General features: G+C 39.3%; 1 protein-coding gene across 3 annotated transcripts in view; it reads left to right on the top strand.

Moving 5' to 3' along the window:
- The first annotated feature begins 16889 nt into the window (after positions 1-16889).
- The window catches only part of RIC1 (RIC1 partner of RAB6A GEF complex), an 82799-nt gene continuing 74444 nt past the window's right edge, over positions 16890-25244 (top strand). For 2 of the 3 annotated variants that reach the window (XM_016214243.2, XM_016214241.2), the window contains exon 1: positions 16891-17296. In XM_016214243.2, coding sequence (XP_016069729.1) covers positions 17153-17296 — 144 coding nt within the window. In that variant the 5' untranslated portion in view covers positions 16891-17152. Of the gene's footprint in view, positions 17297-25244 lie in introns of all 3 variants that reach the window. The other variant, XM_016214242.2, reaches the window with a different exon arrangement.

Raw genomic sequence — 25244 nt, 5'->3', positions numbered from 1 at the left:
TGCATGTTTCATCTACAGAAGGAGTTTAAGGAAATGAGCAGGAATTAGAAAAATTTTGCTACTTGGTGACATAGATAAATCTCATCGGCTTTCACTTTTTCATCTGGGAGTGAAACCAACATGATTAACAAAGAAACCCTCAATTGACGTATTACCAGTTCTGTTCCTTGAACAGGACAACATTACACCTTGGGATAGCAGAGCTGGAACATCATCTCCTACGTTTTACAGATAAGGAAACTGAGACCCAAGGGGACTCATGGCATGCTTATGATACCACAACTCATTTTTGACTTAAAAAATATATATTTCCTTTTTCGCTTGATTTCTTTTAAAAAAGAAAAATTAATTAGCCTGTGTGCCCTCTGGAAATGGCTCATGGAATAAGGCTCATGACATGAAATCAGGCTTTTATTGCTTTACACAAAGGAAACCGCAGTCACCACCCCCAAAACCAAAAGGGGTCATTCTAGAGCCTAGGGCTCAAGTATTAGCATGAAAATGGCCGTTAGGCCCTCAGCTACTGGGTCACTCACTGCCCATTGCTGGCTGGTCCTTTAGGATCTGTTGGGCCTTATTGCCTGACTGCACAGATGCTCCCACAAAGGTCGTCTCCTTTGATCACACGCCTGTCACATGGTATTTTGCCACTGTTCTCGCCCAACTGCTCAGGCCAGGCCACCATAGGCATCTATCCTTCCTTTCCCATCAGAGGGCTCATACTCTTTGGACTACTGTGCGAAATGCACTCAGGTCCCAACCCTTACAGACCCTACTGCACATTCGTTCCTCCCATTTCCCTATCCATGCCAGTCTCATGCATTCTCCCTTCTCCTTAGGGTCAGGCCACATACTTTCCTCTTCTCCAAAACTCCAGTTCATACTCTCCCAGAGCCTTTCTAAAGCAAAGGTTATAATGCTTCTCTGAGACTAGGACACAAAGCTGGGTTTATATTCTCTTTCAGGGGATGTAGAGAGCAGAAAACAAAATCCCTGAACCAATTATTTGTATAATTGTATGTTTAATGTCTGACTCACCAGATTATAAATGTCAGGTATTGAGGATTGGGATTAAGCTAAGAGTTAGATTTAGGATCCTTCCATCTTGTTCATTTTTTGCATCAAGGCTTGGTAAGTAAGGGTCATTCAATACATACTTGCAGAGCGAAGAAAGGGAGAGAGCAGGGAAGGGAGGGAGAGGAGAAGGGAAAGAAAGGGGGTAAAGACTAATCGCAATAGCCCATAGAAATAACCAGAGTCTGATTCAAGGTAGTCTCAGAGGGGATAGAGAAAAAGAGATGGAAATGAAGTTGAGAACAATTAAGACGAAATAATTTTGCCGTGAAAGATGTGAAAGACAGCAGTCAAGGACAATTGTGAGATTGTTTTAATTGATTAACCTAAATGTGACATGTGATTATGAGAGGAAGACTGGGTTTGGTTTTGTTGATAAAGGGTGGTGGAAGGTGGAGGCTTGTGACCAGTGCGTCCAGTTTGGAATCTGGAAGCTCTATGGGGTGGACGTGCAGGAGGCAGGCAGATGTATGGGTCTTGCTGTTTTAAGTACATGTGAACAGGAAAACCAAAATGAAATAGTGAAGTGCGCAAAGTTATCTTTAGGAGCTCCCTTTTATTTTAGAACCACTTTAGGTCCCCAGTTCCCTAATTTCTTCATCTATATCTGCTCTTGATAATCTCAGATAATCTCAGTTTAAAAGATAAACTATTGATGAGACACCATGCGTTAGCTCTCTCCCGTTGTACTATAATGCTAATATGAGAGCACAGCCTCAGACCAAAGGAATGATAACACCACTAATAAGAGACAGTGCTTATAGGCATCTTAATATATGCCAGGCTCTGTTCCAAGCAACACGGAGGTAGAAACCATTTAATAGGTGAAAAAACTGAGACACCAAGAGGTTAAGTGACTTGTGCATGGTCACACAGCCAATTAATAATAGATCAGGAAACATACCTTGGAACTTCAACTCTAGTATCCATTCTTGTAACTACCCTGGGAATGGAAGTGTAAGGGTGGAAATTTAAGAAGAGTGGAGATGGGCAGTAAATTTTGTGGAAGGACCCTCAGCAAGATTCAGATTCCATTGTGCAAGTCATTATGATGATATGTGCTCTGCAAGGAATTGACTTCAGAAAACGCAATCTCTTTCAGTTTCATCTTTCTCATACATAAAGTAAGGAGAAATGACCCACGTTCAAAGTTACTCCTTGTAGCGATGTTTTGTAATAGCAAATGACTGGAAACAACTTAAATGTCTATTGATAGGAGACTAGCTAAAAAATGATTGTACATCCATAAAATAGAATATAATGCAGCCATGAAAAGGAGTAAGATAAATCTCTATATACTACTCTACAGTGATTTCGAAGATATATTATTACATAAAAAAAAAATGACAATGCTGACCTGAGTATATGGTGTGCTACAATTTGAGTAAATAAGGGTGATAGGAACACACACACACATGTATGTGTAAATGCTTGTATGTGCATACATACAGGAAACCTATGGAATTTGTTGCTTTAGGAGAAGAGGGTGGATGGGGAACCAGAGAAAGGAGGAGGGAGCCTGTACCAATTAGGATCCCAGCAGGAAATACATGGCACACTCAAAAGGTGTAATGGAAAGGAGTTTAATAAAGGAATGACTTACAAAGGTGTGGACCGGGCTCAGGTGCCCATCAAAGGATGGTGATGTGCCCACCCTTGGGCTAGCTACAGTGGGGAATAATTACCATGCCTAGGCTCTAAGGAACAAGGTAAATGGTTACCTGAACCCAGAGAGAGAGAGAGCTATAGGTACAGAAGGGGCTACTGGACAGAAGCCATAGCCTTCTCTAAGTAAACCCTCAGCCAGCAGGGAAGGAGCTGGGAAAGTCAATACCCTGACCACCCCTTCTCCTCCTGCCCTCGGGTCTCTTGCCAGTGCTGCTCCATGGGAGAGCCCTACCAGAAACCCAAGTTTGAGGTCACTGTGGAGGCAGCCTTCTAAATGAGCCTCTTGGGGCCCCAGTGGACCTGGAGGGCAGACAGGGAGTATCTACTGAAGAAACTGCAATGCCCTTTTCAGTAAATTTAGAACTATGTGAATAGATAACTGTTTTGAAAAGTAGTCGATTTTGCACACACAATAAAAGAAATTTACAAATAAAAGATAAAAGGAGGGATTAAAGCAGACAGTTTCTAAATCTCTCCCGTTTCCAAATTCCCCTCATTTCTTTGGAGCCTGTTTTTCACCAAATCACAATCCAGGGCTCCACCTAGTGTCAGAGCGGCGGTGCCTCGCTGAGTTCGGGGCACAGTCTCATTGCAGGGGACTTTCAAGCTCTCTTCCCCAAAATGATAGTGGAAATTTACTTAAATTCAACTTCGAACTAAGTAGTTATGATTTCCCCCCATATTTCAAACTGCTAAATAAACTTAGGGGTAAACAGCCTGTGACCCTAAGACTGTAAATCATGGATAAGCCCACTTTTGAGCTTGTCACTACCCTGTTCATATGTCCTTAAAGCAGTGATTCTCAACCCTCACTACTAAATTGTATCCCCTGGGGAGTTTTAGGGAGCTCCTACAGGAGATCCTTAATTGTTCTGAGATGGGACTCAGGCGTAGATTTCTTTTGGGCCCCCTAGTCGTCGTAAGGGGCAGCCAGGCTGGGAGGCCCTGCTTCCCTGATTCCTTGCTGCCTACTAGGTGTGCTCGTGCCCCTTACTACTGGGGACGAGCTCTCTCTGCTTTAGACAAACTAGGTTAAGACCTTTCTCCACCCCCTGCGCCTTGCTCGGGCCATGTTCTGATATGGTTATTATTCAGTGACCTTTTTTGTTCTTTTTTATTATTTTATTTATTTTTTCTTTTTATTGAATTTAGTGGGGTGACATCAGTTAATTAAATTATATAGGTTTCGGGTACATAATTCTGTAATATGTTATCTATTGTGTGTTCACCACCCCAAGTCAAGTCTCCTTCCAGCATCATTTATCCCCCTGTACCCTTTCTACCTGCCCCCACCTCCCTTTGCTTCTCGTAATCACCATACAGTTGTCTGTGTCTATGAGGTTTTTTTCTTAATCCCTTCACCTTTTCCACCCAGCCCCCCAACCCCACTCCCCTTTGACAGCTGTCAGTCTGTTTTCTATTTATGAGTCTATTTCTATTTTGTTTGTTTATTTTGTTCATTGGATTCCACGTCTAAGTGAGATGATGTGATACCTGTCTTCCTCTGACTGGCTTATTTCACTCAACATAATGCTCTCCAGGTCTATCCGTGCTGTTGAAAATGGTAAGATTTTCTTCTTTTTTATGGCCAAGTAGTATTCCACTGTGTACATGTACCATAGCTTTCTTATCCCCTCATCTACTGATGGGCACTCGGGCTGCCTTGGCTGTTGTAAATAATGCTGCAATGAACATAGGGGTGCATGTATTCTTTTGAATTCGTGTTTTGGGTCTCTTTGGATATATTCCCAGAACTGGAATTGAATCACTGGGTCATAAGGCAGTTCCATTTTTAATATGTTGAGGTAACTTAAAAGAGAGATAGGTAAACTTCCTCCTGCAAGTGATTATTAAAACTACCAATAGAGACAATAATAGCCTGCTTTGACTTCCTTTATTCTTTTGGGTTTAGACTTGAGGGTTTAAGGTGTCTAGATATGTGCTGCTGGACTGTGGGTACCTGCCACAAATTGGATTCTCAGGGAAGTCAACTCTGAGGCAGAGATTAGGAAATAGGAAGTTTATTAGGAAGTGCTCTTGGGATCAAACCAGTCCTGGCTAAGGCCAATATTAAAAGAGAACAGTGTCCTCCATCCCAGCACAAGGGAAAGACAATTCAAGGGAGATACAAGATCCAGCTATTCCTCTCTATGAGGTGATTCTCCTTCAGTATCAATTTTGGAGGATATGTGTTTATTTTAATTAAGGAAGGCCACTTTTTTTTTAATCAAGGGCCTATAAATATTAGTAGCTAAACATTTTTTAAAATTTGCAATTTGAATTATAATCTTCATGATCGGGGAGTGATTTAGAAAAATACTGCATTTACTGATATAAACTACATATTTCTTATCTTAGACAACTGAAAAATGAATGTTTTCTGATTTTTGGAAAATAAAACCAATTTTCTCTAAGTTTCCTTTCGTTGTTGTCTTTATGTGGCGTCAACGGGCTCCCCATGCCCTCTGCACCACATTCCAAAATCTGTTTTTGCTGTTAGTTACGTTGAGATGTTTGGCAACAAAGGAAAACCTAAGCAGGACCAACCCAGCTTTTATATCCTGCATGGCTGAACTTTAATGAAAGTTTGAATCTTTCCAGAAGTCTGGTCTTCACAAACTGTGGAGGAAAAACAGTTGGGGGGAAAAAAATGCTTTGAACATGTGAACCATGTAATTTCATCTGAACTAAGGAATTCCAAAAATACTTGCTTATTGAAAGGGAAGCTGCATTTTTGTGTTGGAACTTGCTGTGGAGAGGGATAAGTACTAGTTTTTTTTTTCTCCCTTATTTTTTCTCATAGACATAAAAATAAAAATTAAAGAATGTCTGAGTGGCTGGGTAGGAAAATAGCGTGGAGAAGGTAAGCTGGACCACGAAGGTGGGCTTGCGCTAGAACCTACTCCTTTGGTTGGAGATCTATCTATTGAGCCCCACTCAACTGGAGACAATTCTCTCCCCCCACCCCTGATGATAATTTGGGAGTCTGGCCACATCTTCAAGACTAGTTGGCTGGAGACCCAGAGGTTTCATGAGTTCTGCTCACTGACACCAATGTAAATACCACGCCAGTAGCAAGACTGGAACCTCTGGGTCCCTCGTGGGCAACCAGGTCAAGCAGAACATTTAAAGGTCCTGTTTGGTTTTAGGTCTCTGTGAGGTCATCAGGTGTTAATAATAATATTAATAGCTAGAATTTGAGGAAATATGTACTATGTGCCAGTTAAAAACAATACTGGGTACTTTTTTACATGAATTACATTATTCAATCTCCACAACAATCCTTTGTGGAATTTGAAGCTTGGAGAAGTTATGAACCTAGATTTTGAAACCAACTAGTCTGTCTCCAGGGCCTGTCTTCTTCCCTATTCTGTGAGCCCTGGCTTTTGATAATAGATCTCAGTGTACCAGATTGAAATATCAGACACCAGTGCAGCAGGTGCCGTTGGGGACCTGCCCACGTCTCCCTGGGGCTTTAGCAACTGCCAGCAGCTGCACCACCTTGCAACGCCTTTCTCTAGTGGCTAGAGGTGACTGTGAGCATGGAGGCTGGGTGTTTGGAGACTTACTGCCTCCCAAAGCAGCCCTTAACTAATGATTGATTAGAGTTGGTGTACATATACATCTCCAGCTCCCTCGCTTCTCAGACCGAATAACTAAGATGCATGGGTTCTACAGATTCCCAGAATTCCCCAGAGAGACAAAGCACCTGTTACCCGTAGTGCTAACATGCTTGAAAACATGCCCTTTATTTGGCTGTCTTCCCTTCCTTCTCTTACATCCCTGATGGCATTTCCCGAAATCACCACCAAAAGAAACTGTTTGTATGTGTATTCTTGTCTCAAGGTCAGCTTCTGGGGGAACTAAAATGAAGACAAAGATGAAAAGAAAGGTAGGTCTATGAAGGAGAGCCCAGGTGGAGGAGATGCTGCATTGCTGCATTGCTAGAGCACAGTGTTGCATCTGTGGGAAGCAGAATCTCACAGATGGTTCCCTGTTCTCGAAGGTGAAGTTCTTTGTGAGACAGGAGAGAAAGAGTTTGAAGGATTATTGAATTTTGACCCACCAGATGGTTCCTGATGGCTTGGTTGGGTGGAGCTCCTTTCAGAAGTACTCTTTCGCTCCATTCTTTTTTTATTTATATTTGTCCAACATTTAATAAGAAGTAAGAGAACCCAGGAAATGCAACCATTAGTACATGAAATAATGAAACAAGATAGAAATGCCAACATGTTCTCAATAGAACATTGAGGAAGCAATCATAAGTAAATGAAAGACAAAAAGAGCATATCTAATTTTGGAGGGTTTATAACTTGCCTATATAGTCTGAATATAATAATGCTATGTGCCGTGTTTCATACTAACTGAAACTGAATTAAGCTCTTTCGCCAACTTTACTACATTTAAAGGATAGTTTCTCAACTTGTGAGTCTATGGTCTTTTTTGATTAACTGAATTTCCAGTGGTGCCTAACATATTTTCAGGGACTAACATGGGCTTTGAGAAACTCTTGCTTTGTTAAGGTTAATGGCATTGTAAAGTGTTAACTATTGCATTCACCCATTTTAATTCTTTGACTGTCTTCGATTTCATATACCCAAATTTGTGTCTGTGTTAACTTAATTTTGCCTGAGAATAGACATTTTAAAAATTATTATAGGGTCTGAATAAGTTTGTTTTGAAACTTTTGCCTGGGGGTATTGTTATTAGTGCTTTCATGATTAACAAACGTAGAAATGCCCATTACAGCATTTTTATAAAATCTGTAGATTAAGAGATGATAAAACCTTTTTTTTTTATAAAACTGTAGATTAAGAGATGATGACTAATTGGTTTCAAAATCTGGGTTCTTAACTTCTCCAAGCTTCGAATTCCACAAAGGATTGTTGTGGGGATAGATATCTCTTCTAGCCACAAGAGGGAACTGTATGAGCAGTAGTAGGATAGTTCAAGATAATTATTAGAGGATCTCAGTACACATTCCAAATTCCTTGAGTCTTGAAGCATCCCAGTGTGCTTGCCACATTTTAGCCAAACAATATTTTCACCAGAGATTTGGTTGCGTTACGGAGCTGGATAATCCTCACTGCTTTTTAACGTATATTAACAGGTAAACTGGTTCTTATCTGCTTGGTCATGGAAAAACATGAACTTAACAACAAAGTATACGCAGGCAATGGTCACCTTTTTTCCTAATCCACACCCCTGGCTGTGTTTCCCATGTGGTCAAGATAAAAACATGGAGAGAGCTCTTGCCATCTTTGTCAATTTTCTTGTCCTTACTACAGAGGAATCCTGAGAGCCTCTGAGAACAATATGCTTGCTTGGGACTGGGGAAGTATAGGTTGAGAGGATCAGTTGGGACACTATGCTCCATCCCTGAGGGTGCTGAAGATTTCTCTCTGATGGGAAGCAAGAGGCAATGCAGCACAAGGCAACAACACAGTCAAATTCTCAGGATCTTTGAAGGAAATGAAGAGCCTGCAGTGCATTACATTGAGTATTTCTAGGGAGTGACTTGGGTAGGGACAGATTCTTCATTTGGTGAATCACATATTGAATGATTAATGTTGTTAAAATACTATCCAATTTGTTAAGAGATTAATTTCTTGATTCATTTATAGCTTTCAACATCATACCTGGGTGATGTGTTTCCATCTTCCCTTTTTCCTTCCACTGCTTATTTTCAAGAATTCACATGACCCTTTCAGTACATTATTGTTTTCATTTTTACTCAAGATACAAAGAATGTTATTCTCCATGTGAATGTGGAAATCTTGATTTCATTCATTTTCTTAGAGTATTTTTTCTGCATGAAGGATTGAATAAGAAAAAATATTCTTAAAAATTAAAAAGAAAAGGTAGTTAATAAGCCAGAAATACTGTGTATATTTAGTTAGTGAGAAAATAAGTTTGTGAAAAGAGACAGTATAGTGAAGTCATTAAGTGGTGAGGCTCTGGGTTCAAGTTTTGACACTTCCACTTCCTAACTCTGTCAACCTTGAGCCTCTCTAAGCCTTAGTTCCTTCATTTGTAAAAAGTGATAATGATAACTACCTCATGTAATTGTTCAGAGGACAAAAATTAAGTGATGTAAAGTGCTTAGAGCAGTATCTAGCACATAATAAAAGCTGAATAAATACTAGTTATTATGATGATGGTGATTTGTGTAACAGCACCAGTTATTAGGAAGTTCTTCATGGCTAATCCAAAACATACTGCCAAGGGCATGGATTACTCTGAGCTCTTGGTTTCCAGCATTAAAAAAATAATAAAAGAAAAATCTGATAAGATAGGTGTTATTATCATCGCCACTCTACAAATGAGGAACAGTTATGGGTAGCTTAGAGGTCTAGTGGGGCCACAAGAAGGTGATCAGCATGGGCCAGCGATCATGATGTTGCTATGAATGACCTAAGGTCATTTCAACCACTTGGTCTCATCTATAGCAAAGTTTTTATATCCTTCAGATGGCTCTTTCATCAGGACATCAAAAAAAATTCAGATTTACTGGAGAAGGAATCATGTGCACACTTCCTAGGAATCGAGTGCACTTTTTAACTTGTTTACATGCTAATAGGAGAATTGGGAGATTTAGTAGAAAGATTCTAGCCCACAGATAAAGAGAGTACAAAGAGGGGGCACTTTAGTTTATTTATTCCTAATCAACTCCTTATCAAACTTATTAATATGCATGAAAATAATCAGGGTATTTGTTTAAAATGCTAATTCTTGGGACACACAATTAAGAAATTCTGATTCAAGAATCAACTACAACAGGACAGTGCACACAGCCCACACAGGGGAGCACCTAGAAGGCCCAGCTCAGGTGACTGGGGAGGCTGAGCCACTGGACCTTACAGGACACCTACTACACAAAGCCACTCTACGAATTCCAGGAGACACAGCAGCTCTTCCTAATACATAGAAACAAATACCTGGAAGCAGCCAAAATGTGGAGGCAAAGAAACATGTCACAAAGGAAAGAACAGAAGAAATCTCCAGAAAAAGAACTAAATGAAATGGAGCCAAGCAAGCTACTAGATACAGAGTTCAGAATAATGGTTATAAGGATGCTCAAGGGTCTTAGTAAGACTATTAAGGAAACTAGTGAGATCATCAATGACATAATAAAGTACCAGTCAGAACTGAAGGCTACACTAACTGAAATGAAGAATAATTTACAAGGAATAGACAGTAGAGGACGCTGAGAATCAAATCAGCAATTTGGAACATGAGGAAGGAAAAAACACCCAAAAAGAAGAGCAAAATAAGAATCCAGAAATATAAAGATAGTATAAGGAGCCTCTGGGACAACTTCAAGAGGCCCAACATTCATATTATTGGGGTGCCAGAAGGGGAAGGAAGAGGGCAAGAAATTGAAAACCTATTTGAAAAAACAATTACAGAAAACTTCCCCTACCTGCTGAAAGAAATAGACTTACAAGTCCAGGAAGCACAGAGGGTCCCAAACAAGAGGAACCCAAAGAGGCCCACAGCAAGACACATCATAACTAAAATGCCAAAGGTTAAAGGCAAAGAGAGAATCTTAAAAGCAGCAAGAGAAAAGCAATTAGTTACCTACAAGGGAGCACCTCTACGACTGTCAGCTGATTTCTCAACAGAAACTTTGCAGACCAGAAGGGAGTGGCAAGAAGTATTCAAAGTGATGAAAAGCAAGAACCTACAACCAAGATTGCTCCACCCAGCAAAGCCATCAATTGGAATTGAAGGTCAGATAAAGAGCTTCACACATAAGAAAAAGCTAAAGGAGTTAATCGCCACCAAACCAGTATTACATGAAATGTTGAAGGGTCTTCTTTAAGAAAAAGCTAATGAAGAAAGTAATCTGACAAACAAAATAGATCCAGAGACACTGAAGCATGCAATAGATGGTCGTATCTCAGAGGGAGGAGAGAATAGCGGTGGGGGGTGGGAAGAGATTAACCAAATAAGTTATATGCATATATGCATAGCTCATGGACACAGAAAATAATGGGGTAAAGAACTGGGAAGGGGGTAGGAGCGAGGTATGGGGGTCAATGGGGGGAAAATGGGACACCTGTAATACTTTCAACAATAAAAATAATTTTTTAAAGAAATTTAGTATATATATACACACACAATAGGATATTATTCAGCCTTAAAAAGGAAGAAAATCCTTTCATGTGCTACAACCTTGAGGACATTATACTGAGACAGCCAGTCACAAAAGGACAAATATTGAATGATTCCACTCATCTGAAGCATTTAAAGTAGTCAAATTCTCAGAAACAGAAAGTAGAATGGTGGTTATCAGGGACTGGGGGAGAGGGAAAAGAGAAGTTATTGTTTAATGGATACAGAATTTCAGTTTTGTAAGATGAGAAAATTCTGGTGATCTGTTTCACAGCAATGTGGGTATACTTATGCTACTGAACTGTATATTTAAAAATGGCTGTGATGGTAAATTTTATGTTTTGTGTTTACCACAATAGAAGAATATAAACTATAAAAAAAGGTAAGAACAAAAAGAACAGTGTTGCCCTTTTATAATATTTTGGACTGTTACAAAACATAACAGTTAATATTAATTTTTGGTTTGATAAAAATTTCATGGAACTTGTTAATTTCTAGAACTGTACTCATTTGGTGCTTATAATTCTTGACGTTGTCAGATTAAATCTAGTGGAAAACATAAGAATCATGGATGAGAATAAGACAGAAGCCCAAACTATTATATACCAGAATGGTTTGTTACAACGGGGCACTAAATTTGACTCTAAGTTTACTGATAAATAAAGGAAATAATGGGATAGTGCAATGAATGTGAATTTCTGTCCAAATTAATGAAGTCATATATGTCTGAATAGAGAGGGAGAAGGTGGAGGAAGAGAGAGAGAGATCTGATTAGAATTATGGTGGACTTTTTACTGTGTCATATTATGGGGTTAAACAATTTCTCTTTCCAATTCCTCTTGCTATTTTAATAAAGAATACACACAGAAAATTCAGGTATAGCATTTTTTATACTGGAAAACTCATTGAGACATGATCCAACAGAACAATTGTTATTGTTGCTAATTTGAGGGGCATCAGGTCTGTTTCCAACATTTTTTTAAGTTCTAAAAAGACTGAAGGTAAGAGAAAGAATAGTGACTCTCTTCCCATTTTGCTTGATTAGGAACAATGGACTTCTTCACTTGATTTTCTAGTTTGTCTTCATGCTCCAGCCCAGGGAGTCTCATTTGCATCCATTAAGGCTTATTAATAATAAGCCATCCTGCCTTTATGGTTAATTAAATATTTTGAGTAATATTTAACACTGTTTACTGTGAGGAGGGTTGTGGACAAGGTAGACTGGTTAGTCATATATGACCAGAGTTACTGAGAGGTTGTTTTTAATTTAAAGGTTTACACTTTCTATTATTCAAAATTTCAACCATAAAGAAAAGGAGCATGAATAACACAATAAATTCCCGAGTACCCATCATTTAGCTTCAAAAATTATATATATTTCCACCTTCTCCACTCACCTACAGATTATTTTGAAGTAAAACACAGACATCACATCATTTAAGCTGAGATATTCATTACCAATCTTCAGAAGGGGATAAATGATAATTAAGAACATAGCATAGGCCCTGGCCAGTTTGGCTCAGTGGTTAGAGCATCAGCCCGTGGACTGAAGGGTCCCAGGCTCAATTCCATGCAAGGGCACGTACCTCAGTTGCAGGTTTGATCCCAGGCCCTGGTCAGGGCATGTGTGGGAGGCAACCAGTCAAAGTGTCTCTCTCATGGGGATGTTTCTCTCTCTCTCTCTCCCTTCCACTCTCTCTGAAAAGCAATGGAAAAAATATTCTCAGGTGAAGATTAAAAAAAAAAGAAACCCAGCATAGTCCTGGTCAGTTTGGCTCAGTGGTTATAGCATTGGCCTGAGGACAGAAGGGTCTCGGGTTTAATTTCTGGTCAAGGGCATGTACCTTGGTTGCAGGTTTGATCCCCCAGCCCTGACCCAACCTGTGTAGGAGGCAACCAGTCAGTGTGTCTCTCTCATAGTGATGTTTCTCTCTCTCCCTCCCTTCCACTTGCTCTAAAAATCAATGGAAAAAACATCCTTGGGTGATAAAAGAAAAAAATCCAGAATAGTCACATCACATATGAACTGTTTCTGTTTAAATAAATTGATTATATATATATATATGAATAGGAACATTTTCAGTGGTCACTTAACATATATGGTAATGTGGTAGCCCCCCCCACACACACACAGAGTCTAATCCAGAAGCAAATACATCAGTTGCACATAATGAAAGTACAATGAGGTTGAATATTAAAAGCATATTAAAGAGTCATAAACTAAAGCAGTATCATCTTCAGTGAATATTATCATTGGCTCTTACGGAGGCCACCAAATATTGGGAGCGGTGTGCTTGGAACCAAATTTTGGTCCCAGTTCTGTGCCATCATCAGAAGTCTGTGAATGTGTCAAGTGCACAGGGTGTACCTTTAGTCTGGTGACTCAGGGTACCTATCCTCTTCATCTTCCCCTCGATAGTTTTGGGACTGTGCCTGAAACTCCCAAATTACTACATCATTCCCTTTGATTTGTCAGCACTGCAGGCCCCACTAAGAGCAGGACAAGTGGGACATTTTCAATCATATGCAACTTAACTGTTTTACATAACTTTTTTTCTTCATTGAAAAAGTAATAAATTCTTTAAGGTAATTTGGAAAATATACAAAAGCCCCAAAAAGAATATAAAAAAGCACCTATAATCAGTGGTAAGCACCAATATTATAGTGCATTTTCTTCCTTTTCTTTCTAAGCACTTTTTTTTCCGTGAACACAGAGTATTTTACGTACTGTTTTAAATCTGCTTTCATTACTTCATAGTATATAGTGAAATACTTCTATATGATTAAATATTCTTTCCCAACATAATTTTTTATTCTTACAAAATATTCCATTGTAAGGAAGGTCTATAATTAATGTCTTCTGGGGGGCATTTATTCAGAATTTTTTTTTATATTTTAGTTGTAATTCCAATTTGGTCCTGGGAGAGTGTGTGTAGCTTCCACTCAGTCCGCTGCCATCTTTAATCTCCTTTTGGGGGACATTTAGATTATTTCCTTTTAGCTACCCCTTCGTGGAGTGCATGTTAAAGCTAAAGCTCTGTACGTATCAGTGTTTATTTCCTTAGAAAATAATCACAGGAAAAAATAGTTGGGGCCAAGGGTATGCATATTTTTAAGCTCTCTCTCTTTTTCATTTTATTTTATTTTTATGTTTTTATTGATTTCAAAGAGAGGAAGAGAGAGAGAAACATCAATAATGACAGTCATTGATCGGCTGCCTCCTGCACACACCCCCACTGGGAACCGCTGAGCCACTCGGGCTGGGCTCTCTTTTTTTAATGTAATGACAACTATGCTTCAGATATTGTACCACATTATATCCCCACTAAGTGTTTGTAAATGTACCTCTGTTTCTGTGTACCATTACCAACATTATTTCTTGTAATAATAATAATTTTAAAAAGCCTGTGAGTTTGATAGATGAAAACATGCACCTATTAACTTTCTTTTATCAGCTTAGTCTTAGTTCAGAATAGAGTTCAGTAAGTTTGACTAGAGAGTGGTAGTGATGGAGTAGGGGAAGGAGGGGAAGCAAGATCCAGGGCATGGGAATTGCTAATCGATTTTATAAAATAAAGTTGAAATATGATACTTGAAAGTTGGAAAATCCAGTCCATGAGGTTTCTATTACAGTGGGGGAACTCTTAAGCAAGGGGTCAGATATTTCATCCCCCCACCCCTGCAGGGAGAAAGGTCCAGAGGATCTTTCCCTCTCCCTCTCCCTGAAGGAAGCAACTACTACAATTCAGTTCAGTCCAGTCTAAAAATCACTGGGTCTGTAGAAGGAACACAAGTTCTTTTCAAACCCTGTGACTTTAGGCTTTTCCACCACTCTGGCCCTGGTGATATTATTCTCACTTTAAGAAAGTGAGAATAGCCCTGGCTAGATAGCTCTCAGTTGGTTAGGGCATTGTCCAGATACACCAGGGTTCTGGGTTTGACCCCAAGTCAGGGCACATACAAGAATCAGCTAATGAATGCATAAGTGAAACAACAAGTTCATGTTTCTCTCTCTCTCTCTCTGTAAAAATTAATAAGTAAATTTTTAAAAAAGAAAGTGAGAATAAATCACACCAATCTTGAAGATTTACTGTGGAACTAAATCAAGTCATACATTTGAAAATATTTTGTAAACCTTAACTGTTACAAAGGAGTGTGGCAGGGGAATTACAGTCTAAAGTCAGCAAAGCAAGTAAAGTTAAAATTGAGTGCAACAAGTTACTCACGAGTTCCTTAAACTACACCAGTGCAGAAAGATGCTCACCTTAGGAGTTTGAGAACAAAGAGCCTCTGACCAAGAGCTGAGACAAATACACTCTCAGTAAAATTGCCAGTGGAATTGCTGCAGTGTAACTTATTTTCATTTCCCCTCTCTTTCTGCCAAGTGCATAAATGAATCTGAGTAAGTTAGAAGAAAGTATGATGCAGCTGTTATTCTTCTATAAATTTATATTGGCAAGACAAGAAACCTCTCTGGGGCTCTTTATTTGTCTAATGGTGTAGTTCAGCTGGATCAGGATTTCATCCAATAGTTCATTTGACAAATATTTTCATTGTTTATTATTTTTACTATGCTCCAGGCTGCTGTGCTGGAGTGGGGAGGTGTGGGGTGGAGGAGAACACCAGGAAGGAGACAAGAGTCTGACCACAAGAGGCTGGCAGTGGTGAGGCAGTTTCAACTTTGATTTGAGGAATCTGGTTCTTTGATCAATTTCTGGGGAATGCAGTGAATGTTTAGAAAAATTATGGAAAGGTACATATTGTTATGAATACCAGCTACAATGCTACATCTGATATGGATTAAGTTACTTATTTTTGTTGTTTATGTTGCTACTTTTTAACGTGAGTTAACTTCTTGTTTTTAACATGGGCTAACTCAAGCAATTTTAATTGAAAAATAATATAAACATGGAAAACTTCAAACTGTACAAAAAAGGTAAACAATGAGAAGCAAGTCTTTTATTCTAAACTCCCCCCCTCCCACTCCACACTCTATCTCTACTCATGCTGTCCACCTAGTCACAGGTAATCACTGGTCAATACTTTAAAAGAAACAGTTGTTAAGGTGATCCCTGTGGTCCAAAAGTTAAACACTGAACTACAGAATGTGTCAAGACGTTCCAGCTCTAAAATAAAGTCCAATTCTTTTCCCATACATACCCTACGGAGGGTGCAAAAGAGAAGGCCAGCCTCACCTTGTCTAACATAACTGGTAAAAGGACCGATGACTGCAAATAAATTAAAAAATATAGGGCGTCCCCCTCAAATGTACACACACACTTTGAATAGTTATAAAGGCAGTGTTTATTAAAGTACATTTCATTTTCAAAATTGAGCTATCAGCTGTTAAAGCGTGTACACATTTTGGGGGCACCCTGTATAGGCTAGATTTAGTACTGAAGGACAGAGGACAGGACTCAGGCACTTTCCTTATTGAATAAAGGCTCCCTCTAGGAGGTAAGCTCCATGAGGGCAGGAATTTCACTACCAGCTTTCACCGCAGACCTCAGCACACATTAAGACATCACTGGGCCTAGGACCCAACAGCCCAGGACTAAGGTCGCGCCCAGGAGCCCGGGGTGGAAACTGTAGCAGGGAGGGTCACGTGACAGCCCCCTCCCCCAATCTCCCCTCCTCCCGGGCCAGCCGCTGTCTCTAGAGGCCTCACCAAACCAGAAGGGAAGTCAAATTCGGCTAGGCCAGGGGAGGGGCGTGTACCGCAGCAACGCCCCGCTGGGCTCCACCTCCTTGCCTTGGAGTCTCAGGCGCTAGTCCACCCCTCCCGGCCCGGACCATTCACTCCAGTTTGCCAGCGGGAGGTGCAGAGGGGCGTGGAGCAAAGCCCCTTGCGTGATGACGCTGCGCAGAGGGCGCACGTGAAGATTAGGGCGGAGCTTCGGAGTACCGAGCTAAGGGAAGGGAGGAGTCTCCAGTGCGCACGCGCGCGCGGCAGCCTTCCCACGCGGCGCAGTGTGGTGACGCCCGTGCGGCCCGAGGACGGGGCGGGGCCGGGGCGGGCCTCTGCGCTCCTCCCGCCCCCTCCTCGTCCTGACTCTCCCCCCTCCCCCACACTGGGCCCCGTCAGCTCGGAGGTGCCTTCGTAGCTTAGCATCGCGTTGGCCCGGCCCGGCCCGGCCCGGCCAGCGGGCAGATGTCCCGAGCTGCCGCTGCCGCAGCCGCCGACTCTGCCGGTGGCGGTGTGGGAGGAGGGCGTCCGGCCCCGGGCCGCTGAGTGTGTCGGACGGGGCCGGGGGCCGCCGGGCGCGGCGGCGTCGGCGGCTCCGCGCGGACCATGTATTTCCTGAGCGGCTGGCCCAAGAGGCTGCTTTGCCCTCTGGGGAGCCCGGCCGAGGCGCCTCTCCACGTTCAGTCGGACCCGCAGAGGACTTTCTTCGCTGTGCTGGCCGCGGCCCGCCTCAGCATCTGGTACAGCCGAGTGAGTAGAGCCGCCCGCTGCCTCTCGCCGCTCCCTCCCCAGCGTCCTGGTACCTCCCTGCCCTCAACTTCCACCCAGAGTCCCGGACTGCTGCCCCTTCGCGCAGACCCACTCGTCTTGTCCGTCCACCTCCTCGGACCCCGGGTCCGGGCACGTCCTCCGTCTGGGGCTCCGGGGTTGATGCAGTCGCTGCTGCTGCCGAAAATCCCGGTGCCTCCCCGGGCTGGACGGACCGCCGTGCGCCGGGCAGACCCCGCGCGCTCCCTCGGCTGAGCCCAGACTTGCCCTCCTCTCCCTTCCCCCATTCCCCGAGGAACAGATTTGTTTAAACTTTCCACAATTAGAAATCTGGCCGCCGTCGTGTTCCCAGCCCTCTCGTTTTAAAGGCCGTTGATTTGGAGTTAGGGAAAGCTTGTTGGGCTTCTTATCCTGTGCCAGACTTTACAGGCCTCTCTGATAACTTCTTTCTAGCAGCTACTGCTCAGCCAGAGTTCTTTCTTTTTCCCTAAAGGTCTGGTTATGCAACTTCTCCCCTCACCCCGGCTTCTCCCCACTTTCAAGCTAGTTCTTTTCTTTGCTGTTCCTGGACACTTCAGTAGAGAATGCAGGGGTGGGGGAGAGTTAGTAGGGGCAGAAGTAGAACTCAAATCTGCCGGTGCTACACCCGTGTATTAACACCTGGCAATAATAAGGTTTGGGTAGAGCATTAAACTGAGTTCTGTTCTTGCTTTGTGTGAATCCTGTTTGTTTGTTTGTTTTCTTTCTTGTATCTAATTACTAAGTAGATAAGAGAAAAAGCTTTAAAAAATAGTGGATGGGATACACTCTATATTTTTTGCGAACTGTCTATAAAAGCTACAGAATAGGGTATAAAAGTGTTCTTGTCTATTTTTTTTTCAAATAAGGCAGTACTAATCGATGTCCGAGTGAAGTTTTTCTCTTTTTCAGAGGTAGCTTGACCATGTGGGACTAGGTTGTGACGTTGGCTTTATTAGATCTATGTGAAATACTGGCTTTAGTTAAATTAGTTGAACTCCTCAGCTCTCTGTTTAACCATTTGAATGCCGACAAGGCCTTTGGCTGTCCTTACATGCAACCCTGGTAAAAGCAATGATGAGATTTAGTCATTTCTGGTACCATATCTCCTTTGTATGACTATCATACTTAGACTGTAAATCAGACTTTTACTATTAAGTTTTGACGATTTAACTTTTAAATATACATTAAAACACAATAGGCTGTTATAAAGCTGGCAATGTGACTTCTGTCTGGTGTTTGATTGCATTTTTGAATATATATCTTGCATATCATTTGGTTCTTAAGTGAGAAACTAATTCCTTTACATTGTGTACGCTAATTGATACTTTTTTATGTTTGGGTGTGTGTAACTATTATATTACAGCACCTGCAGAAAAAAATAATTATAACTTGAATTTTAAATTGTCTTCTGAGTTAAGTGGGTAATTTCAGTCTAATGTAACACATTGTAAAGACTAAAATTTAGCTTTCCTTATCTCCAAAAAGGCAGACTTAACTTGTTTTTAGGCAGAACTCAACTTAATATGACGGACGAATAGACCAGAAGCCTGTAGGTTACTTTAATCCTTTGTAAAAGAAACAAAAATATGCCTCAATGTTGTGAATATTGAGACTATCTGGTTTTTGGTTTTTGGTCGTTTGTTTTTTGTTTTTTTCAGTTACCATGCATATACTCTGTAAATCTAAGGCAGTCCTGGAATTTAAAACTACTCATACTCCTTTCATTCAAACTCCTACCCTACACGGATAGCTACGTTCTACAGAAGGCTTGGGGCCACTACCATTAAGGTCCAGAGTACAAAAAGTTAGGTTTTAGAGAAGCTATGGGTTCAGAAGTATGAGTAAAATGAAATGCAAGACTATCTTAGGGGAGGCCGCAAAGTACTATAGGTTTATGAGTGGTTAATCTTGATCTTTGGAGTAAGCTTTGCCACTTTAAAAATGAAGTATTGGACCAGATGATTTCAAGGTCTTTGATTATATAACTGGGTGAATGGTGGACAACAGTAACTGGGTGAATAGGGAACAGGTGCCAGATTCCAGTTTCTAGTCTCCTCTTCCTGGGATGTGCTTTTTTACACTAAATCTGAAAGTTTTTATTTTGATTTTTTAAATTTCTAAACTTACTGAAACTATGGAAGTTAAAATAAAGTTAAATTAACAAACTTCTTTTAAACATGAAAACACCTCTAGCTAAATTGAGGGGCTATCAGTTATTCCCACATAATTTAGTGTGAATTGGTGTTTGCATGAGAACATGAAAGTTTTGATTTTGGAGAGGTTGTATATGCAAGTAATTTTATAAAATAAATTTTGAAGCTCTAAAGGGTTTTACCGAGTAGTTGAGATCTTAAAAGCGACTTGAGGGCTTTTAGAGACAGGGAGAGACGTCAAGGAGATGAGAGGATATAACACAATTTGCTCACTTCAAGTTTTGGATCTCAGTAAGTTAAACTCACTTAGGAGGGATGTATTTTTTTTTTTTTTTAAAGAAACCTAGCCTTGTGGAGGGAATGTGCATTTATTAGTCTAACCTGGTTTTTTTAATGCCCCAAAGAACTGAACTATGGAAACATTAAAGTGAAATCTCTAAGAATAACTTCTGTACATTTCATGGGTCTTCTAGTGAACTTTTACATATTCCTATAGCTACTATTATATAGCCTAAGTACCTAATAGAAACCCAGTGCTATAGAGTCATATCTCTTCAAAATTCTTTCCAGACTCCAAATTTGAGAAATGTAGTGTAATACTATTTAGATGTGTTTATGAACAAAAGAGTTTCTGTGGATACTTTGTTATTTCATTTTTAGTGTGAGGGTGTAACTTGTTTTCAGTGTAACTTTATGTAAATTTGGTTTCTCTACTTTGTGATTCTACTTAGGAGTTCTAAAAACTACTCAAGAGTTTACAACAGAGATCATTTAGATATTTTTGAACCCAAAAAAGGGTGCTCAAAAAAGATTTGATATGTGTATGTTAAATTGGGGTGGTAGAGGTACGACTGCTTTATTCATGGGACAGTTGATGATGTATTTCTGCAAAGGGTATTGTAAAAGAACTAGTTTCAGCTTTGAGGATGAGTTTTTTAAACACATTATGATTTATGATTCACATGGGTGTTCTGTGAAATAAATTTTGTTTTACACTGTACCAGAGAGACTAGAATTATTCCTATGATATACTATTTAACTGTTAATGTGGAAGTCTACATATGTGAATGTGAATCACAAAATGATACCTTAGAATGCTGTAATTCTAAATTAGGCTTATCTCAATTTTATGGTCATTATTTCAAATATATAAATTAGCCTCAGCAGGATTTTTGAACACTTCCTGTGAAAGAAAGCATAGATGGGCCATATGTAAAGGGGATAAAGGGATATGCTCTATGTAGCAAAACATTTTATCCAAAGACATTAGTGTGTTAATATGATAAATGAAAATTTTGTGAGTTATCACTGTGAAGGTTGCTAATAAAAATAGCTTATGAAATAAATTATGTGTCTTTGAATAGAATCTTGTTCTTGTTGGTGTATGCTAATAATAGAAAACAGTGAGATAGGTGTTCAAAGAAGCGAGTTGTTGGATCAGGTATCTAGTTAACTGTGTGAACTCAGGAAGGACATTTAATTTGTACCTACCTTTTCCCAACTCTCCCATTTCTCACCCTTTCAAATCTATTCTTTTACTCACTGCCTTTAGAAAGTCTTCCTTATAAACCACTGCTTGGAAGTCTGTTAGGGTTCAGCTTCGGTTAAAGAATGAAGTTCAAACTCCTTAGTTTGATATCAGAGACACTCCCCTCTTGGCGTGCTCTCTTGCCCCATCTCTGCCTATCAGAATATTATTCATCCTTAGCTTCTGTTGAAATTCTGCTTTCTATATGAGTCATTCTTTATTTACCATAACCAGAAGTATACTTTTTTTTTTTGATGAACTCTGTTTGTATTGTAAGTTTTCCGTTCGTTTTATTTCTCAACTATATTGTAACTGTTTGGAGGGCAGAAATGATCTTATTTTGTATTATTTATAATGCCTTGCACAAAACATGCTTAATAAGTATTTTTTAAATAAATAAATGAATTCATGATATCTGTCCTAATATGTACACAGAATTTTTTTAAGGTTTAATAATTGGAAGATTTTAAGTGTTGACATGTAATTTTAAAAATATGGTATGGCAAATTACAGTTTACATTTAGAAAAACTTCTTTAAAGAGGGTTATATAAATACAAGTGAATTAAATAGCATTTTTTTATATATAGTCCAAATTATGTTAGAAAAGTAGTTCTTGTTATTCACAATAGCCAAGATATGAAAACAACCTAAGTATCTGTCAATGGATGAATGGGTAAAGATGTATATGTATATACAGTGGAATATTATTTAGCTATGAGAAAGAAGGACATATTGCCATTTGCAACAACATGGATGGACCTTGAGGGCATTATGCTAAGTGAAGTAAGTCAGACAAAGATAAATATTGTATGATATCACTTAATATGTGGAATCTAAAAAAGCCAAAATCATTGAAACAGAGGCTAGAATGGTGGTTACCAGGGGCTGGGTGGGCTGGGGAAAGTGGGATGTTGATCAAAGAGTACAAACTTCCAGCTGTAAAATGAGTAAGTTGTGGGGAATCTAATGTACAGCGTTGTGATTATAATTAATAATGCTGTATTATATACTTGAAAGTTGTTAAGGGCGTAGATCTTAAATGTTCTCACCACAAAAAAGAAATGGTAATTATGTGACTTGATTCAAGTGTTAGCTCACAGTATGGTGGTGATCATTTTATAAGATACAAGTGTATCACACCAACATGTATGTTTTAAACTTAACAGTGTTCTATGTCAATGATATCAGTAGAGCTGGAAATAAAAGTGGTACCTGATAAAGGGACCTACTTTAATTTTATTAGATAATCTGTAGTTTATGAAAACTTAAATTATTGTGCAGTATTATAATCAGTGGGAACTGTTGGCTCCCAGTATGTGTTTATATAAACATAACCTATGGAAAAAGAAAGACACACAAAAAAGAAGCAGTATAAACAAATAAAGGTATTTCACTCATCTTTAGTTGCTTGTGAATCATGATCCACATTATAGGTTAAACATTCATTCTGAGCTTACTGTGCGGTTTGTGCTTCACATAATGGGAAGCCAATTTTCATGATTTTTGCCCTGTTCTCATAGTACCTATCCAGTCTAACTCATAAACTTGAGATTACCTTTCAAAATACAGTAATTTATATCTTTACTATGAAATGGAAAGCTAGCACCACTTGTATAAATAGAGGGTTACTGTATGAGGGAAATACAATAAAAACAATGTTATGGAAATCCCTTCCTGTTAAGGGCTCTTGCCCTGTTCTTAAAAAGGGCAGTTAGCAGATATACATGAGAGCGGTTTAAAAGTAAATTAGCACCTCATACATATTTCTTCCTTATCTAAACCAAAAGGGTTAAAAAAGAACTGAAAAAATTATTTTCTTACTATATGTTTAAATATTTAATACAATGTTTTTATGCAGTTTATGAAATTAGGAAAAATAAATTTTCAATTTAAAAATATTTTTAAATATTCTAGAATTCAGACTTGCTACAAAGTGAGACAGTTACTTAATTTTTTTTTTATTGACCAGCAAGCATCAGTTGGTTGGAGTCAAGGTATCTTATTTTGCTTTTAAGTTCATTATAATAATTGCTTTCCTTTGGGTTGCCATTACAAACCTATTTGTCGTCTCAAGTGATTTGCCTTATTTCGATCATAAATTATACATAAATTTACATATGAAATTTTTTTGATATTGCGGTTTTACAGTAGAATTTGCTGTGATTTAATTTTCTAACAGCTTTATTGAGGTTTATAAATATGTAAGTGCACCAGTGTGTGGCTCAGTGGTTGAGCATCAACCTGTGTTCCAGGAGATCGCATTTCGATTCTTGGTTGGGGTATATGCCTGGGTTGCGGGCTTGATCCCCAGTAGACGTGCAGGAGGCAGCCGATCAATGACTCTCTCATCATTGATGTTTCTATTTCTCTCCCCCTCCCTTTCTCTGAAATTAGTAAAGACATATAAAAAATAAGTGCACAGTAATTTTTAGTAAACTTACAGAGTTGTGCAGCCATCTTCATAGTCTAGTTTTAGAACATTATTAATAACCCAAAAAGTATTATCCCCATTTGCATTCAACCTCTGCTTCCACTCCAACCCCCGGAAAACCATTGATTGGCCTGCTTTATGTCCCTTTGGATTTGACTTTTCTGGAAATTTCATATAAATGTAATCATACAATATGTGGTCTTTTATATCTGGCTTTTATTTAGCATAATGTTTTTGTGGAGCTTTTTATTGCTGAGTATTCCATTGTATTAGTATACCACAGTTTTTAAATCCATGCAGCAGTTGATGGGTATTTGGGTTGTGTCTAACTTGGGGCCACTGTGAATAATGCTGCTATATAAACATTTGTTGACATGTCTTTGTGTGGATATATATTACCATTTCTTCTGAGGAGATATCTAGGAATGGAACTGCTAGGTCATATGGCAAATTTATGTTTAGCTTTTTAGGAAACTGCCAAACTGTTCCAAAGTAGCTGTAGTATTTTACATCTCCACCAGCAATGTATGAAGTTTTGTTTCTCTGCATCCTTTTATTGTAGACATTTGAGTGAGCTTGTTGAGGTATCTCATTGTGACTTTAATGATTAATAATGTGTTTATTAGCCATTTGAATACCTTATTTGGTGAAATGTCTATGCAAATTGGCTTTCCTCCCCCCCTTTTATTTTTTTAATTATTTAGAAAAGCAAGCAAGAATTTATTGGCTGCAGCAAAAATATACTTAGAACAGTGAAACAAGGAAGGACACAGAGAAGGCAACAGGAGAGCTTAGGCTGGGCTGCTTTGGCTCACTGGGAAGTAAGAGAAAAGAGGGCCTTGGAGACAGGTTCAGGGGGTTAGCCTGGGATGAGCTGCCGCTGCCCATTGCTCCCCTGGTTGCAAGTCTCATGGGGTCCCTTAGAGATTAGGGGATAGTGCCTGTGGGGGAAGGAGAGGTTCCAAGGGAATGGCGTGCTCCCTGGAGGAAGAGTGCTCCCCTCCTTTTAAATTGGAGTGTTTATCTTACTGGGTTTTAAGAGTTCTTTATATACTCTGGATACAAGTTCTTTATCAGATTGATATTATTTGCATATATTTTCTCACAGTCTGTGATTTGTCTTTTGTTTCTTCATAGTGTCTTTTGGAGAGCAAAAGTTTAATTTTGATGAAGTTTATCTTTTTTTCTTTTATGAATCATGCTTTTTGTATCTTATCTAAGAAACTTTTGGCCAATCCAAGGTCACAAGTGTTATCTATGCTTTCTTTTATAAGTTTTATAGTTTAAGTTCTTATACATAGGTTTTTCATGCCTTTTGAGTTGATTTTATATATGGTATGAGGCAAAGATCTAACTTTAGTTGTTTTTTTGAATACAGATTCAGTTGTTTTAGCACCATTTTTTGGAAAGACTCTTCACTATTGAATTGCATTGGCACTTTTTTCAAAACCCAATTGATAAATATAGTGGTTTATTTCTGTTTTTTTTCTGTTCAATTCTCTTGATCAATATATGTCATCATGCATGCATCACACTGTAGCTTTCTAGCAAGTTTAGAAATTGAGTGGTGAAAGTCCTATTTTGTTTTTGTTTTAAAAATTATTTTGCTTATTCTAGATCTATTGCATTTCCATATAGATTTTAGGATCATCATGTCAATTTCTATCCCCAAAACCCTTGCTGGGACATTCAGGGGACTGCACTAAATTTGTAGATCAATACAGAGAGTTGCAATTTTAGGATAGAATCTTCCAGTCAATGAACACTCAGTGTGTCTCTATTTGGGTTGTAAAAAA

This window comes from Miniopterus natalensis, chromosome 12, assembly GCF_054644295.1.
Source record: "Miniopterus natalensis isolate mMinNat1 chromosome 12, mMinNat1.hap1, whole genome shotgun sequence".
Taxonomy (NCBI): Eukaryota; Metazoa; Chordata; class Mammalia; order Chiroptera; family Miniopteridae; genus Miniopterus; species Miniopterus natalensis.
Note: the sequence above shows the minus strand (reverse complement) of the source record. Positions and strands in the feature narration are given on the sequence as shown.